General features: G+C 43.5%; 1 protein-coding gene across 1 annotated transcript; it reads right to left on the bottom strand.

The window, feature by feature from the left end:
* Positions 1-9,528: 9,528 nt before the first annotated feature.
* LOC112903422 (protein ACCELERATED CELL DEATH 6-like) lies at positions 9,529-13,359 on the bottom strand. Its single transcript, XM_025972688.1, has 3 exons — positions 13,081-13,359; positions 10,710-11,359; positions 9,529-10,321 (listed from the first exon to the last, which is right to left on the bottom strand). The coding sequence occupies exons 1-3, from the start codon at positions 13,349-13,351 to the stop codon at positions 9,566-9,568; spliced, it is 1,677 nt and encodes a 558-aa protein (XP_025828473.1). The 5' UTR covers positions 13,352-13,359; the 3' UTR covers positions 9,529-9,565.
* Between the last annotated feature and the right edge of the window lie 4,818 nt (positions 13,360-18,177).

Raw genomic sequence — 18,177 nt, 5'->3', positions numbered from 1 at the left:
ATTCATCTAGAAACCCTAGTTCATTCAATACAACTCCGAACACAGGTCTAGGGTCCGAACCTGTCTAAAAAGCCTTGCGTCCTGTGTTACCATCAAATTCTTATCCTTACGATCTCCCTCACCTATAAATCTACTACATGAGCATACTCCAGGTGGACTTGCCAGAGTACAAATCCGACAGTACCGATTTCGCCCAATTACACTAGAGTACAAGTAGTTTGACACAGTAAAAAAAGGATCATAAGGACCACGAGCTAGATATCCCCACAAGTGAGGGGATCTAGCATCTTGGAGACACGCGCAACCAATTCATACTTAATGCATCGTCAAGTGAATTGTCGAGCCATGCACCACCACATCCAAATAAAGTAGTGAAAGGTTGACATTGAGAAACTTCTCCATATCTATATCTATATATCTGATGGACCAAGTTTAAGGAAACGGCTTCTGTACTGCATCAAAAACCAATCCAAGCCTGAAAAGGGTAGTTGCGGTTAACGGTTCCTACAAGAAATTGAGAAAGAAGCATGCTCTTCATATCCAAAAGCGGGTAAAGTTGATGGAACCTGTTCTCTAACTTTTTTTTTAGCAAATACTCCACAAAGTTAACCCGCCTTTTTAAACACCAACAGTTGCATAGCATTTTGCCGTTAAATCAATATAATGAAACTGCGGGACAAGATGAGCTAGCTATTGCTTACATCGCCCGCTGTTCTATGGGAGTATAAATGGATCTGAAGTAGGCCAACTGGATAGACATGTGAATAAGCATTGACTTTATAGACGTGCCAGCAAATATGGTTTTTAAGATGGTAAAGACTTCGCTAAGTACAGTCATTATTTGTAGCGTAATAACAGTGCACGCTACTAGCTAGTATTGTAATACGATGACCTCTTCGCTCCCAAAAGCCGTAGAGTGTACTTGGGGTAGTACAAACCGGCGTCAGAATCGAACCAAGGTAATACGAGTATTTTTCTAAGATCTCCTCCAAAAAGGATGTGGGTCAGTTAGCTCATGACTATGCCACACCAATTTTATATCTAGGTGGAAGAGAGAAAGAAGAGTTATCTCTTGTTCAAGAAATAGTCTTACGTACACTTCAAATTACTGAGGTTGGTATATGGATCTATCCATATGTATGAGCTATTATTTGACTCTTAACTGTTGGAGGATATATCTCTTACACTACCTCTTCCCTACCTATATATTTCTAAAGTAAAAATTGTTTTCTTGGTCCGTTTTGGACTGGCCTGTATTTCCTTTCGTAGACCGAACTTATATCCCCTTCCTCCGCGGCCCGTTTTTCCTTTCGTCCCGACCACGCATGCTATCCTATCCTCCCCGAGGTGCTTCGTCTGCGTCGCCCCTCACGCCCTCACGCGCGGCAACGACGGCGGCCACTCCACGTCTTAGCATCGCATCAAGGTGCCCATATCTGGCGTGCGGTGCCACCGGCGGCAAGCACCTCCCTTCGGAATCGAAAACGGATGCATCGATATCCTCGCCGCAAGCCGAGTCCGCGACCCCTCGTGCCGCCGCAGAACCACCATCGCCCAAAGTAGCCGCCGCCATCGGTTAATGCCATCGTCGCCTCTCCATCCTCAAGATCTCGACGCCGAGGATGGCTCCGGACTACCTGTTAGCCTGCATCAACGGACAGAGCGATGGATGAGGGGAAGTAGTACGGGCGGTGGCTGAGCATAAGGAGGCACGGCGGCTCATGCCCACCGCGTCGATCGAGCTGGCAAGAGAGATGGAAAAAAAAAACTCGGATGAGAAAGCAAGAAGTCTCCCACCTGCAGCGCGGCGAGGAGGCCATGACGTGGGTGGTGCCAGGGAACATGGACTGTGGCGGCAGCTGCAAGAGCAGCGCCTGCTCCAAGTGCTGCTGTGCCGCGGCCCTCGAGATAGAGATGGATTGAGGTAGGAGAAGGAAAGAGGAGGTCGATAAAATTCTGTTTAGGTGAGGGACTTGGCACTGAAGGCCCTAGGGAGGCGGATTCATCATCGCATTTTGGGGCCGTGCAGCCATCAAGTCCGGCTCAGACTCGAGGTTGAAGAAGACCTCTACAGGTGGGATCCACCTGGCAGCGAAAGAGGAGGGGGTTGCGACTGTGTTATCTAGGCCTTCGGCCTTGTGGCTCAAGCGAGAGAGAGAGAGAGAAGGGATGAGCCCAAGCCGATCAGAGAGAAGAAATGGGCGGGCTTAGCCTAGAAAAAAGGAATTTCTAAATTTTTTACATTTTTGAATGATAAAATATTGCTAAAAACCAAAACAAATAGACAACCAATCCAATGAATTTAGGAAAAGTTGGAGCGTTAACAAAAAATATTTTCTTACTTTTTTATGTTTGGTTGGTATTTTTTATATAGTGTTATATGAAACAAAATAAATAAATAGAAAACCAACTCAATAAATTCCGGGAAAAATTAGAGCTTTGATGACAAATTAGTTGCTTAATTTTCTTGAACTTTCGTTAGTACCCTTTTTATGTTACGTTGTCGCATGGATAGCTAATGTTAGAGCTCGAAGATTCTATCAGCATCCTGCGAATCGTAATTGTGCTTTGTTCTCGAGCTCCGACAAGAGTAAGAGGCATAGAGCCAAAGGGCACTATAGTCCATGCGCAAAAAAAAATATTTGGCAGCATAAATTACAATATTTTAATGTAAAATTAAACTATAGTTATTACTCTTCTAATTATTAAAAAATAGTATAAATTTGTAATAGGGTCATACTTTTTAAAAAGTACGTTTGATCTTTACCTGTAGCAATGCACAGGCATATTTACCAGTAGATATATAAGCTAGCAACTATCTCTAACCTTTGGAGGAGGCCTAAATAATCTACACACATCTTTTGTTATGACCAAACTTCAAGTTGGGGCCGCAGACTTGATGATTATTATTTGAAGCACCACCCCTGTTTGGTCACCAGAAACGATGCTACTCTTCTCCATCCATTAGTTGAAGTACTATCATTAATTGAAGTATAACAACAGTACATGCTACTCCAGGTAGTACTGTAACACTGTTCTATAGGAGTGTACATATGAATCTGAAGTATAGGCACAACTGGATAGTCATGTGAACATGCATTGACTTTATAGACGTGACTGCAAATATGGTTTAAGATTGGTTAAGACTCTGTTAAGTACTAGCTAGTATTGTAGTATGATGACCTCTTCGCTATCTCCAAAAGCCGTAGAGTCTAATCCGAGCATCTCACTGATGGCATTTGTAAACATCAACTGACAAATGCTAATTAATATCCTTCACCACATGGAAGGCACTCTGACTTAACAACATTATTTGGCCGGCCCTAAAACCCTATAAACAAAGGGGCCGGTACTGTATGATGGGATCCTTTCAGACCGATCGGTACCTCGGTGCTATAAATAGGCTAGCTATAGGGTTGCCAACAATTAAGTTACTGCATCAAGGACACTAATAAACATAACAACTAGCAGCTGCTGCGCTCGCTCGCTCTCATAGATCCATCGTCATCTGGTGCGTGCACTGTTCATATCTTCATCTCTCGCCTCCTGGAATAACTCTCGTCCAGAACATTGCTAGCCGGCCTCAACACTCACTGCATGCTTTGATTTGGTGTTTTCTACATGTCGTCGAACTTGGCATATATAGGTGTTGTACCGGCGTCCATCAACGGGCCAAGAACTCACGTACAGATAGATGGCTTCCGGCGGCCGTTCAGCGGCGCGGATCAGCAGGAAGAAGACGACGACGACCAGCAGGTTTGTTGCCTGCGTGATGGTCCTGGTGGCTGTGCAGCTGTTGCTCCTGATGATGGCCGCGCCCGCGGCTGCGCAGTGCTGCGACTCATCTCAATGCTGCCAGGAAGTCCCGCAATGCTGCACACGGTGATGGCCAGGCCCTGATGGCCAAGCAAGAGCGTCTGATCATCGTCTATGCCGTCGTCCCTGATGCTTCTTTAATTTCACAGTCGCCTGCCCGCCGTATGTGCGCGCGCGCGTGTCTGCATGCGCTTCTGAATAAAGTCCCCCATCCTACGTCCTGCCCTATGGGGCCGTTGTGTGCTACTTGCCCCTACCATAGAATTCAAGATGCATGTCATGTATGCTAGTGTTGTACCTGGCTGTTCAATGTTTACGAAACCAACCATGACGATGGTCCTGCGTGATTTATTAATGCAACATTCTTGTCCTCAACCTGGAATCAGCAGATTTATCATGAAGTTCGAATAATTTTCTATTTTTTTCCTCTTGAACCTGCAACACCGATTTTTCGCAGCGAGTAACACACAAACCTAGTAAATAAAAAGTTCCGGTATATATAATACAGCATATAGTACCAAGGCCAGTCCTCTTCGCGCATATTGGGGATTACTAGCCAAATATACCTATGCGTTGCTACGGACAAAATTGATATATGTATCGGATTCGTTAGTTGTCCGTGCGTTAATTTTTAGAGATCTACATGATCGAGTCGTGGACGGAAGGGCTGTTCCGACTCGTATACGGGATGGACTAAGGCCGATCTATCAATGACACAAGACGAATTAAATAAAAAATTTAGGTGGAAACATTACGCGCTTTAGAAATTAAGGATTATTTGCCTCTCGGCCGCTTCTCGTCCGATTCCACTCAAGTCGCAGCCCTCACAACCACGGTCGGCAAATGTATAGTTCCCAACCTTACCTTTGGCCATAGAGAACCAACTTCAATAACAAATTAAGCCGCACACACGCGAGCTTGGGATGGAACCACCGGCCAAAGGCCTCGGATCAGATATGCCATTGTTTGATGTCTTCCCAATTGTGACGTTCCGCACAGTCATCAGCCAGAGCAATCCTTGTCTCTCGATGGTAAGCTACCTAGCAGGTCACTTGCTTTGCGGTTCGTCGCATCGATCGGTGCCATGACTGAATGAGAATTGGTTGCTCAGAACAGCCAATGATGCTGATGATGCTTTGCCACCGCCAGCACCGCAGATATGGAAACCTGTACTTTCCAGGAGACCCTCGGCAGAAGCGATCCTTGCATCTCGGAATTGTGGTGCAAGTCATCTTCCCTATGCAAACTTGATGCAAACATCATTTGCTGCCTCGAGACAAGCCTGTAGAGTTGATGCTGAGCAGCAAAAACTGGGTAATCACAAGCCCCCGATAGGGAGAAAGACCAGCTCACCGCAGCGATTGCCACCCCGGAGCACTCTAGTGGCCGCGGTTGAGGACTCTCATCAACAATTAGCTCGGGTTTAGGGTTGGAAAAGGAGAGAGCAAGCTACAAGAAGCATGACCGTTTCAAGCAGGGTCTAATGGAAGCAAAGATTAAAAAAAAATCCATGCTAACATTTGTAGAATTACTTCAAAAACACGCACAATTTTCATATGTCCGATCCGTCATTATCAGAGGAAGAGCGGCAGTGGGAACCAACAATGATGTTGGCACACACAGGAATCTTTTTAAACATCAACAGTTGCATAGCATTTTGCCGTTAAATCAATATAACGGAACGGCGCAAGAGGTGAGTAGCTGTTGCTTACAGCGCCTGCTGTGATCTATTGGAGTATACATGAGTCTGAAGTAGGCACAACTGGATAGACATGCATGTAAATAAGCATTGACTTTATAGACGTGCCAGCAAATATGGTTTTTAAGATTGGTAAAGACTTCGCCAAGTAGAGTCATTTCTTGTAGTGTAATACCAGTACACGCTACTAGCTAGTACAATCATATCTTTTGTTATGACCAAACTGCGCTGCAGACTTGATATTATTTGATCTAGACGGCGCTCTGTGTTTCTTAATGACCTATACTACACATCGCAAATAGAAGTCATCGATCGAATTGAAGCATCACCCATGTTAGGTCACCGAAAACAAGGCTATTCTTCTCCATCCATTGTTAAACAAAGGGGTATGCATGATGGGATCCTTTCAGATCGATCGATTATTTGGCCGGCCGGCCGGCTATTAGCATCCCAGTGATCGATACCTCGGTGTTATAAATAGGCTAGGGTCGCCAACAAGTTACTTACGGCGGCAGGCCTGGATCAAGGTGTACCGGCCACAACAGGAATCACGTAAACTTCCGTCGGCCAGAAACGCACGGAAATTAGATCTTGCCGACGGAAATTCCTATTTCCATCGGTATAAGCTAATTTCCGTCGGTACATAGCCGACGGAAATTAATCGTCGGAAATTACGTAACTTCCGTCAGTGGTGGCCGAAAGTTAATCTAATTTCCGCCGGCTGCAGAGAACCGACGGAAGTTAGTGCCCGCCCGGTAACTTCCGTCGGCTCCGGTCGACGGAAGTTAGCCACCAATTTCCATCGGCTTTGCGCATCGACGGAAATTACGGGCTCCACGGTAACTTCCATCGGCTTCTTTGATAGACGGAAGTTATCCACCTATTTCCGTCGGCTTCTAGAACCGACGGAAATTACCGTCGTGACGCTGACTTCCATCAGCTTAGCTGGCCGACAGAAATTAAAGGCCCGATCTAGACAGAGAGCTGGCCAATTTGTGTATGCCCCGGCCCAGGCCAAACCTTCAAATTCATTCACACAATTTTAAATTCATCCAGAATTCACAAAAGTATAATAGATCACAATATGCTACTAAATTCATACAAGTCATAAGATAGTGCATGTAAACTCAAATAAAAGTCCATACAAACTCAAAGTCATTTGCTAGCTAAGTTTAAGTTCACATCCATACAAAGTAAGATAAAGGTCATTCATTTAGACTTGGATTCGCCTAATTGTAAGAGTTATGCCCACTACTTCCAGGAGTGTTGGTAGCATAAATATCATTCATAAATGAGTTCGAGCCGACCTCTTGATCTCCATTCCCAAGTGCTGCTAAATTTGCTGGTGGAGTAGGATAAACCTAAAAATGAAATATATTCATGATCTTTAGTTACTAATTAAATTACCACTCATTTAGAAACTATATTTGTAATTGACAATTTTCTGCTCAAGATAGTAAATTCATACCGGAGCTCCAGAAGGAGAAGCAAAGTTCCATGGTGCCGGCGGCGGACGCTGAATGGACGACAAGTCAACATTCAACCCCGCTCGACTAAGCGTTTCCTGTGCAAAAATTGATTAGTTTTGGAGTGATTAAAGTTTGTTACCAAAGACAATAATTCATACTCACTTGAAGCTTTTCTATTAGAAGGTTAGTAAACTGAGTTTGTTGAGTGGCTATGTAGTCGGCGTAGTAGACGTCACGTTGCGCTACCTTTTGACGCAACCTAGCAAGCTTTGCATCTTGCCTTGAGGTGCGACAGGTATTCTCCGACGAGGATGCTCCCCTCGTCATCCTCACCTCCCTCGAATCAATCACTCCATTGAACATGCTTAACCTGCAAAAGGTATTACATAAACGTCTTAAAAAAATTAATTTTCTATTTAAGTACACAAAGTTTGAAAAATTATATATCACCTTCCATGTGGCTTTCCACCTCCACTAGCATACACCTGCCATAGGATCAATAGGTGCAACTTTCCAGCTAAAATCTTCGCCATGATGCTTGATTATTTCTTGACCGTAAGCCGCCTACAATAGGTGCAACTTTCCAGCTAAAATCTTCGCCATGATGCTTGATTATTTCTTGACCGTAAGCCCCTACAGTACAAGCACATGAAGTTACACAACCTACAGTACAAGCACAGAACAGATGGCTTCCGGCGGCCGTTCATCAGCAGCGCTGAGCAGGAAGAAGACGACGACGACGACCAGGTTTGTTGCCTGCGTGATGGTCCTGGTGGTTGTGCAGCTGCTGCTCCTGATGATGGCCACGCCCGCGGCTGCGCAGTGCTGCTCCAACGGCAAATGCTGCCCGGAAGTCCAGGCATGCCGCTAGGCGATGGACAGGCCCTGATGGCCAAGGGCGTCTGATCATCGTCTTTGCCGTCGTCCCTGATCGATGTGATGCTTCTTCAATTTCACAGTCGCCTGTGTGTGTGCGTGTGTCTGCGCGCGCTTTTGAATAAAGTCCCATCCTACGCCCTGCCCCACGGGGCCCCCTATCCTAGAATTGAAGATGCATGTTGTGTTAGTGTTGCACTGTTGTTCCTGTCTGTTCAATGTTTATGAAACTAACGATGACGATGGTCCTGCGTGATTTATTAGTGCATCAGCGTTCTTGTCGTCAACCTGGAACAGATTTGTCATGAAGTTAGAGTAATTTCCTATTTTATCTCGTGAACTTGCAACACCGAATTTTTGCAGTGAGTCGACGCACAAACCTAGTAAATAGAAAGTTCTAGTATAGATATAATACAGCAAATAGTGCCATGGATTTGCCTTTCGATCGGCCGCTGTTCTAGCAGCAACCGGATTTTCAATTATGAAATAATCCTTTAGCCGCATGATGTAGGCGTTGGTCCGGTCTTCCGTAAGGTGGAGTAGATTCGGTTGCTGGAAAAGTTGACGTTCACAATCAAGCAAGATTCAAACCCTTCGTTCGCTACACCACAGCTGCGTCAGTTATCAAGCATGAACAGCACGGTTGATCTCTCCAAGAAGCAGGAAAGAATTCTATTCCTGCACGTGAACTGAAGAACGGAAGTAAGAACGTAAAGAATGCAATCTGAAATTGCAAATATATATGAAGTGTGATAAAAACAATGGTTCGAGTTCTTTATTTCAAAGGGCTAATTGGCGCATTCGAGAAGAACAAAAGCGGGAGCTCTGGTTCAAAGCAAAAGGACTTAGCTTGTTGCCATATTTATATGAAGAATGTTTTCTAAAAAAAAGCATAAACTCAACAAAACCCAGGAGTCTAAGATGTTGGCTACCGAGTTTGTAAATCAAAAGGAGGGTGATCCAGGGTTGGGGAGACCAGGAGGACGCTCGCAACTTGGGTCAAACCCTGTCACAATTACATGGCCCAAGATGGCCAAAATTCAATGACACATCACCTTATTTCGACCGCATAGAAATACCCACGAGGCTTCTGGTGCTTGGTCCATGACCTCAGTCATCAGCATACCGGCACGCCCTAGGGACACATTCTTGATGAGCATCGGGTGTGTGGTGGTGGCGATGGACATTGCTGTCCTGGAGCTCCTGAAAGGACTTGAGCACATAGCCTTAGGTGCACTCGTTCATTTCGGTCCCCATAGCGCGCAATGTCTATTCAGCGATGAAGTTGATGATGATAATGATAATGACGGCACCACTGAAGTTCTATGATTGGCATTGAGAGGATTAAGAAAGAACTGAGGAGAAGGTGAGAAGTTTTACAATTTCCGTCTTTGTACCATCAATCGAATAAATGGGAGACCCATGACTACAATGGCTAAGCTTTGAACAGTAAATTCAGCTAGGACCACTTTCGGCAATACTGCTTGGGAAGTGGAGAGAGTGTCCAGATTACCGATTATTGCTGGGAAAATGAATATTGCTATCAAGGTCATGAAGGGGTAAAGCGCTAAAAGACAGGCATTGAGAGGATTAAGAAAGAACTGAGGAGAAGGTGAGAAGTTTTACAATTTCCATTTCTGTACCATCAATTGAATAAATGGGGGACCCATGACTACAATGAATAAGCTTAGCAAAATAAATCCAGCTATTTCACTTTCCCCAATATTGCTAGGAGACTGGAGAGAGTCTTGCCCAGATCACCGATTACTGCTGGGAGACCGAATATTACTATCAAGATCATGAAGGGGAAAAACGCAGAAAGACCGGCGACTGGAGCTAAATCAGACAATGTTGCAAGCAGTCTTCGTATTCCTAACCTGGCACGGGCCGTGTTTAACCCGCGGAGCATCTGCCAACCTTCCATGTTTCCAAAGACCAAAGCTCCATAACTAATCATACAAACCGTGATCGCTATGGCACGAGCAATTGGTGCCAGCACCAGGTATAACCCCAAGGCAAAGGAGGCCATTAAGCTTGCTCCTGAAGCATGCAGCAACATCGTAGAAATCTCGATATGCTTGTGGCGTACAGAGAGCTCCATGGCAGGCACCCCGGCAAAGACCAGGCTGAAGGTAGCCAAACATGAACTGATGAATGCCAAAGCATCGGCGAGAATGAACGCACTGAACGCATAGCTCCCAGCGAGAATCGGCGTCCCAGCCACACCACCGTCGCTCGATGACTGATAATAACCTCCAGGCAGTGTGAAAGCTGATGCAAATGTCACCGTCGCAATAAGCACAGATACAATGCCCATGGCCTGTGTTGTGTTTGCCAAATCCTGCGACATCTTTCCCACGTCTATTTCTCCAATATATTTTTCACGGAAGAGGTCAGAACGACTTCCCCCAGCTGGAGCTCCCACCACTAGTAATGTCCTCGATATTACAACTCTTGGATGCTGTAAGAAAAATTCCCAAAATTAAGTAAAAATCAAGTACTCTAGCTACTGACAAGAATCGTTTGGTGCATTTTGCAAGAACTGAGAGGGAGGGAGAGAGAGAGGGAGTTGGAGAGAAAAGAATAGCCTCTACATTATCACATCAAACTCATTGTACTTAGCTAGTCTGTTTTAGTTGTGTATCTTGGAGTTCTTGCTAGATGATATATACACGATGGGATCTTTATTTTAAGCATCATCTAATGCTGTTGCTGCTTTTTTTTTTTGAAACGAACGAGCAGGAGAGCTGCCTATTATATTGATAAATAAGAAGTTAGACCTAGACTCGGCAATACATAGCCAACAACGACAATATGAGAAACAAAACCAATATGAGAAACAAACTTACCGATTGATAATGTAAACCTTGAGGTATCTTAACCCATGAAAGATCGAGAGGTGTCAGCTCATCCTTATTTGCTATACTGAGATCCACCTTGGGATTCTGAATCAGACAGTTAAAGGCTACCAGATTTCCCTCATGGACTGCATGGTGAAGCGCGGTGTCCCCATTGTTGTCACGCACATTTAGGATCGTTGAAAGCTCTGGCTGTGCGCAGGCATTACGAGCCACTTTATAAATCCCTGGCCGGGTAGCAACATGGAGGAATGTTCTTCCTTTGCCATCTTGCAGAGTGGCACAACCCGGACACCTCTGAAGCAAGACTTTGGTGACGCCAAGGTTATCAGCCAAGGCGGCAATATGTATGGGATACAACCCTTTATTGTCCGGTTGATACGCCGAACAAATGTTGGCATCTAGTAGCAGTGTGATTGTTGATTTTGACCATAGCCAATTGTGTTTGAACCTTTTAGAGATGACCCACGCTTCAGACCACCGATCCGCTGATGCAGCCAAGTGAAGAGGGGTGCTCCCGTCAATGTCCCGTTGCATAGTGAGCTGCGAGAGAAGGGGTACAGTGCTCACTCGTCTGGCCCCTTCCCCTTGTTGCACTTGGACCGTCATGTCCTTGAACAATTCCAAAAGCATTGGAAGCGCTACATGCATGTAGTTATTCATTAATCCTCATAAAACACGCAAGAAAAAGAGGATAAACTATAGATATTCTCATAAAAGCTGAAAATACGGCAATCAATTTGTTAGACTATGACCATGATAGGTAATAGTCATTGGATCTATTTTGCTTTCTAAAAAATTTACCCGTCACCGCCATTATAAAAGTAGTCTAAAGTATGTTTTGAAAAAGAAGTTTTCTAAAATAACCCCCTATCTAAAATACCCACCAATGCCGTTAAGAAAATAATCTAAAGTAACTCCCTAATCTTCATCTAAATTATTACCCACCTATGTCATTATGAAGGATAATATAAACTATCATGTTTACATATAACTACACAACCTTATTACTATGAAGGATAATATAGAACTACCTCCTAAATTTGCATATAAATTACATAACTCTTGTTGTTGAAATAAACAAGAACAAAATTTAAATCTGCATCCAAATTACCAACATATGCTATATTAAAAATACCAACACCTATGTATATATGTGTGTGTGTGTGTATATATATATATATATATGCTTCCAATCACCCATTTCTACCACTACATTAATATAAACAGAACAAGTTAAAGTAAACATATACGTTAAGTGTCACCACACAAATTAATCTAAGTATACATGCACGCATAAGCTATAAGTATATTACCATAATTAACAATCACAAAAAGTTTCTTGAATGAATCACATACCAATGATACTAAAAGTGTATTTTAAATAGTATTAAGACTCCATGGCAATAAGTTATGTTAGTTGCAACTTTAGATAAATAATAATAATTTGGTTGAAACATTATAATTAATCTATATCCGTTGTAAGTTATTGAGGCACTCATTTTATTTATAAAATAAAGTATTGTACTACATCAAAGAATCTTTGGTAGAGGCAATTTATTTTGGCCAAAACATTATAACATATCGACATTGATAGTTTAATTTATACACTCATCAATTTTTAAACAAGAAAGTACACTACTATACTCATAATTGTTTGATTGAGGAGATTCAACATCTTTCGCATTGTTGTGTAGGCTAAACGATTGTTTATCCTATTATAGCAACTAAAAATACACGATATTTGTAGCGAGATACAAAAATAATGGTTTTGAATCAGAGAAACAATAAATACATGGAGAAAAAAGGTCAACAAACCTAATAAGATCAAAATTAGAAAGGTAAAATCTAGATTTGTAATTCTTTGATTGAGGAGATGCTTTGTGTGTAGGTTAAATGCTTGTTTTGCAATGTTGTGTAGGTTAAATGCTTGTTAACCTATTATAGCAACTAAAAGTACACGGCATTTGTAACAAGATGTGAAAGTAGTGGTTTTGAATCACAGATACGATAAAAACATGGAGAGAAAAAATCAACAACCTAATAAGATCACATTAGAAAGGCAAAATCTGGATTCGTCGAGTCATGATACATGGCATGCAACATGAGATCAAATAACTCAAGGTACGGTTTCAAACAAACACTTATCAAAGAATAATGATGGCGTGAAGCAACAGTGAAAATCTATGAATATGGAATTATGGATGGAAGAACATATAAAATAATTGGTAACCAAGTTTTACCACAACCGAATAGAGTTTATAGAGTATCAGTATGAGTATGTCATGTTAGGAAATGAACAAAAGGAGATTAAAGGTAAGCAGCTTTGATTAGATATGGGGAATGAAATCAGTACAAGTACCTTTTCTGCGAGTTACAGCTGCATGCAAAACGTTTCGCCCGTCTGGTCCGGAGCAGGATAGCTTGCCGTTGCTTTTCTGGATTAGATGCTTTGCAATGTCCTCCTTGCCCAATGAAATGGCCAGGTACAACGGCGAGGTTGTGTTACCCTCATCAGCCTCACTTGGAAAGGCGGCCAGCTCTGGATCCACGGACATGAGCTTGTCCATTGAGGCCTTGCAGCCAGCGCGCACCGCCTGGTGCAGGGCGGTCTCCCCACACTTGTTCCGCATCCTCAGGAACTCCGTCACCGTGGTCTCGTCGCCGGCCGCCGCGAGCGCCATGATGCAGGAGATCATGCCGGCGTTCCCAGCGCCGGCGGCGCAGTGCAGGGGCGTGTCGCCCCTGTTGTTGCGCGCGACCAGGAGGCCGCTTCTGCCCCGGTAGATCATCTTGGCGCAGTTGAGGAAGTCCCCGCGGCCGTCGTGCCCGCAGGCTGCAACGACGTGGAGCAGGGAGTCCCCCTCGTTGCCGGTCAGCCCATCAAGGAGATGCAGCAATGGAGCTGCCGCGGGGGGCCGATCAACTTCCAGGATGACTTGTGCCGTCGTCGTCGCTGTGGCCGCGGCAGGGCCTCCTTGCTGCTGGTCGCCGTCGTTCCGCAGCAGCAGCAGCTCCTTCAGCCGCTCGCTGTCGCCGCGGCGAGCAGCCATGAACAGCTGGGGATCTAGCACGGCCGGCGGCGGCCGTGCATTGATGTCTGGTGCAGCTTGCTCGGCTTCGTTGCCGGCTACGTCAGCCATCGACCACCCCTATCTAGCAGACTAGCAACAAGTTCACTTGAGTGATGAATTGATGATACCTCGGAATGTCTCCATTGGTATGTTGGTACTCCGCGTGCTATGTAGTCGTCGATCGTCGGCCGTGGTCGGTCCCTGCTGCTTTTCCTCGGGCAGCAAGCAAAGATGAATGGCAAAAGAAAATTAAATGTTTCAAAGCGCATCTGGTGCTTTCCTTTGCTTCATCTGTTTCTGTTTCATATATTCTTTTATTCCCTTGCATATTATCTTTTTCCCCTTTTATTTACTTTTGGTTTTATCTTTTTTTTTTCCTATGCATTTGGTGCTTTGCATGTTATCTGCTTTTGTGACTCTTATTTTTTTAACTCTCTTCTTTTACACAAACTAAGTGCGAGAGTGCTATAAGGACATTCATGCTTGATGCTTCTCTCTTCTTATTTAACCTTTTGTTTTATTTGATTTAGTTGTCATTCTCTCCTTGTGTACTATACTTAAATTTATCCATTTATTTTTTTGTGGATCATAATTTGTTCTATGTCCGCAATGTATTAGTTTCAGGTGTACAAATCTATGTTCCATTAGCTTGTATAATTTATTCCACATGCGTAAATATTTATTTTACGAGTTTGTACAATTTGATTGTATAATTTACGCTTTTGTACAATAAATTCATATAGTTTATTCCAGCTATACGAGTTCGTATAACTTTGTTCAAGGTATATATACTCCCGCATCCCAAACTATAAGGTGCCCATGTAAAAGGCCCACTACTCTCATCTCTACTTTTGGTGAAACCAGTTAATAAAAAAAATTACACATAAAGGCTGCCGCAATTTTTTGCAACTCAAACCAATAGATTCAATTACCTGAGCATCATGGAAAGCAGAAACTTATGTCCAGTTGCATTCCAGACCTATCAGCAAAATGTTAAATAAAAACCAAAATGTTTCACAGCGAAAGCAAAGGTATTTGAATGACACCACGGTCCCCATTCACAGATAAAAGGATCTAGAATCCAGGCTATTTCCTCTTTATCAGCCATAATGCTGCAATGCCATAGGTTCACTCAGACTACAGATTCAGTAGCTGCCATGTATATAAACTGTAGTATAATGCAAGACAAACTGGGTAAAAAGCTGATTTAGAGCCTGTTTGGTTCCTCATGACTATATTTAGTCCCGTCACATTGAATATTTGAACACCAATTAGGACTATTAAATATAAGCTAATTACAAAATCCATTGCATAAACGAAGACTCATTCGTGAGACAAATCCATTAAGTCTAATTAGTCAATAATTGGATAATGTTGTGCTACAATAAACATATGTAATGATGGATTAATTAAATTTAATAGATTCATCTCATTAATTAGTCTCCATTTATGTAATTAGTTTTACAGTTAGCTCATGTTTAGTTCCTCTAATTGGCATCCAAATGTCCGATGTGACCCAGACTAAAAATTAATCCCTGGATCCAAACAGCCCCTAGCAGAACAACTAGAATCGATTCAATATCCGTTGCAGATGTCATATTACATGCATTAGCAATGCAGTACAGTACATACATCGTTTTGTACAACAGTGACACTCAACGTCACAGCAGGTATGCATTCCCACATGGGAAAGCAAGTGCTCTGTACATCGAGGAGGGGAACACAGCAGTTGACCCAGCGCTGACAAAGCAAGCAGCAGGCCAGCAATGGAGATCAAGTGCTGTACCCTGCAGTAAGCTGAGATAGGTGGTCAATTGGTCTCAATCCTTGACGTCTGCGACACCTTCAGAAGCTATCTGAAACCTCGCTTCCGCCTCAGCCAGGCAGGGATATGACATATACTACACCTGGTCAACTTGATGAGCAAGGACAAAAGTTTCATAGCCTCAAAGCTTATTCTCATGCCTGACTTCAACCATTCCGAACTGGTTTTCACAGGTGCCTCGAATTGGATCGAACCAATCACAATCGAAGAAAACTACTTTCAAATTTTTATTCTTCTCATGCGAAGGAAATCTCGAATATGTCCTTAATGATACCATAATAATTAGTTCTCTGCCCTTGTGGTTCGTCCACCCTAACTACAACTCCACTATTACATGTGGCAGCAAGAGGACGAGCATCTTCAAATCTAGCTGAACGGAAGCGGAACCCATTCACATCGTATCGACCATATCTTCTAATAGTTATGCATCCGTAAGATAGCAGAGGAAGGTCAGGATATACATTTCCAACTCTAACACACTGCCAATAAAATGAGAAAACATAAGTTGTTTGAAATATGAAAAAGAAAATAGACATTAGGTTATTAGATCATCATATATTACATGGTCTCTATACCAAGTAAGGAAATTGGGACCTCCATGTATTCCATCTTGTCGCATCGCTTCTAGTTGCTTCTGAGTAAGAAGGCCATTAGATGGTGTGTTTTCAGCATCGAACTTGCTGTTGAAAACAAGAAGATAAATAAGTAGTTAAATAAGCTACAAGATAAATAAACAATTTAAATGTAAATTATCTTACACAAAATATTCATCCATCTCTTCCACGTTAGTGAACATGTATAGAAAAGCAGACTTCCTATGTGCTGGCTCAAGTTCACAAGGTGTAGATGCTCCGACGGTCTTGCCTCCACTTTGAAAAATTTTAAGGTCACTAGATGGACAATGTTGATCTATATGGTACCTCAGTGCTAGTGTGTTGATATTGTGTTCCTCTACAAAGTACACACTAGTGAAGGATGCTATTCTCTTTATATTTGAATTCTTCTAGAATGCATCCTTCTACTCTTGCCTTATTGCCAACCATCGATCTAAACATTTTTAAGGCTCTTTCAATATGATACATCCACCTATATTTTACTGGACCGCCTACCTTAGCCTCATAACGAAGATGAATAAGAAAATGTTGCATTGGATTGAAAAACCCTGGAGGAAATATTTTCTCCAACTTGCATAAAAGCACTAGGATCTCTTTCTCCATCATTTGTTTTTTATTTCTTTAGGAGGATGCCGCTGTGTAGGAGGATGTCCGAGTGGCTGCAGTTCAGGAGTGGGACTTCTTGGTTGAGGAGGAAACCAACTAGCGATTAATCACATCCTAACAAAAAATAAGACCACAATTAATCCAGCATGAAGTGATGTAATGGATTGCATAATCAGAGAGTAATTGTGAGCATATACCAGGATAATTTGACGGATGATGATGCGGTAGAAGGAGGAGCCTTCATTTGGGAGGCCGCTGGTGCGGGAGGCCCTCGTGCTCCCACCCAGCACGCAGGCGAGGAAGCCAGGCGGAGTGAGGCCACCATGCGCGGCCAACGAGGACAGGCGGCCAGACGGCGAGGAGGCCGCCGGACGGGCCAAGGCCCCTGCGCGCCCTGGGGCTGCCGGGGAGGCCGCCGCGCGCCGGCTTCTGGGGAAGCCGCCGCCGCAGCACGTGCGCAACGAGGAGGGCCCACGGCCTGCGGGCACACCGGGCTTCTAGGCATACCGCCGTGCTGAAAGTGCATCTAGGCCTAATGACCTATTTTGGTGATTAATAACAACATAAATGTGTATCTAATGTTTCAATTGAGAATAATGAGCAGGGGTCAAAGAAACCAAAAAGGAGAAAAGAAGAAGAACCAATTCCGACGATTCGCTAAAATTAGAGAACGGTACCGGTTCAAGAAATGTGGTTCAAGCGAAGATAATTCTTTATTTTATATTTTCTTGAGTCTAGGTATACCGTATTATCAAGGGGGATGTGGAAAGTGTGTGGTAGAACACAAATAAACTAAATCCGGAACCTATACCTTGAACAGAAAAATGCAAACCCGAGTGGTCCTGGCGGACAGTCCGCCAGGACACTAAAAACAGCCTAACGGCTAGTTTTTAGTGAGGCTTTATATATACCCCTTCGACCCCAACGGGAAAAACACTCTGTCCAACTATTCAAGCTGAGCCTAAAGCATACTCTAAGCACTCCAAAGCTCCCCAAAGTGAAACCCTAGCTTCTCCACTCCAAATCTTTGGTCTAGGGTTGGGGTTGAGCAAGATCCAAGCAAGATTCAAGCTTTCCCCAAGAGATTCACCTCTCTTGGGCATCTCTTGGCATTCTCCATCACTTTCCATATCTATTACTCTTGGAGCTTGGCTCCTAGACGGTTAGAGGTGCTCAAGAACAACCAACTCATGGTGTGGTTGTCTTGAGAAGTTTGTATTACCCTTGTTGCTAGTGAAAAGCTCAAGTTTGACCTTTGTGGTTGCTTGAGAGAGGAAAGGGTTGAGAGAAACCCGGTCCTTTGTGGACTCCTCAACGGGGACGTAGAATCCTTGAGTGGA

The sequence above is a fragment of the Panicum hallii genome, chromosome 8 (genome assembly GCF_002211085.1).
Source record: "Panicum hallii strain FIL2 chromosome 8, PHallii_v3.1, whole genome shotgun sequence".
Classification (NCBI taxonomy): Eukaryota; Viridiplantae; Streptophyta; class Magnoliopsida; order Poales; family Poaceae; genus Panicum; species Panicum hallii.
The sequence above is the reverse complement of the archived record's forward strand: the minus strand, read 5'-3'. Positions and strand labels throughout refer to the sequence as shown.

Coding starts and splice junctions, on each gene's coding strand:
- LOC112903422 (XM_025972688.1), bottom strand. CDS start 13,351: ATGCGGAACAAGTGTGGGGAGACCGCCCTGCACCAGGCGGTGCGCGCT. Junction 11,360..13,080: donor AGCTGTAACTCGCAGAAAAG/GTACTTGTACTG, acceptor ACATGCATGTAG/CGCTTCCAATGCTTTTGGAA. Junction 10,322..10,709: donor AAGGTTTACATTATCAATCG/GTAAGTTTGTTT, acceptor TTTTTCTTACAG/CATCCAAGAGTTGTAATATC.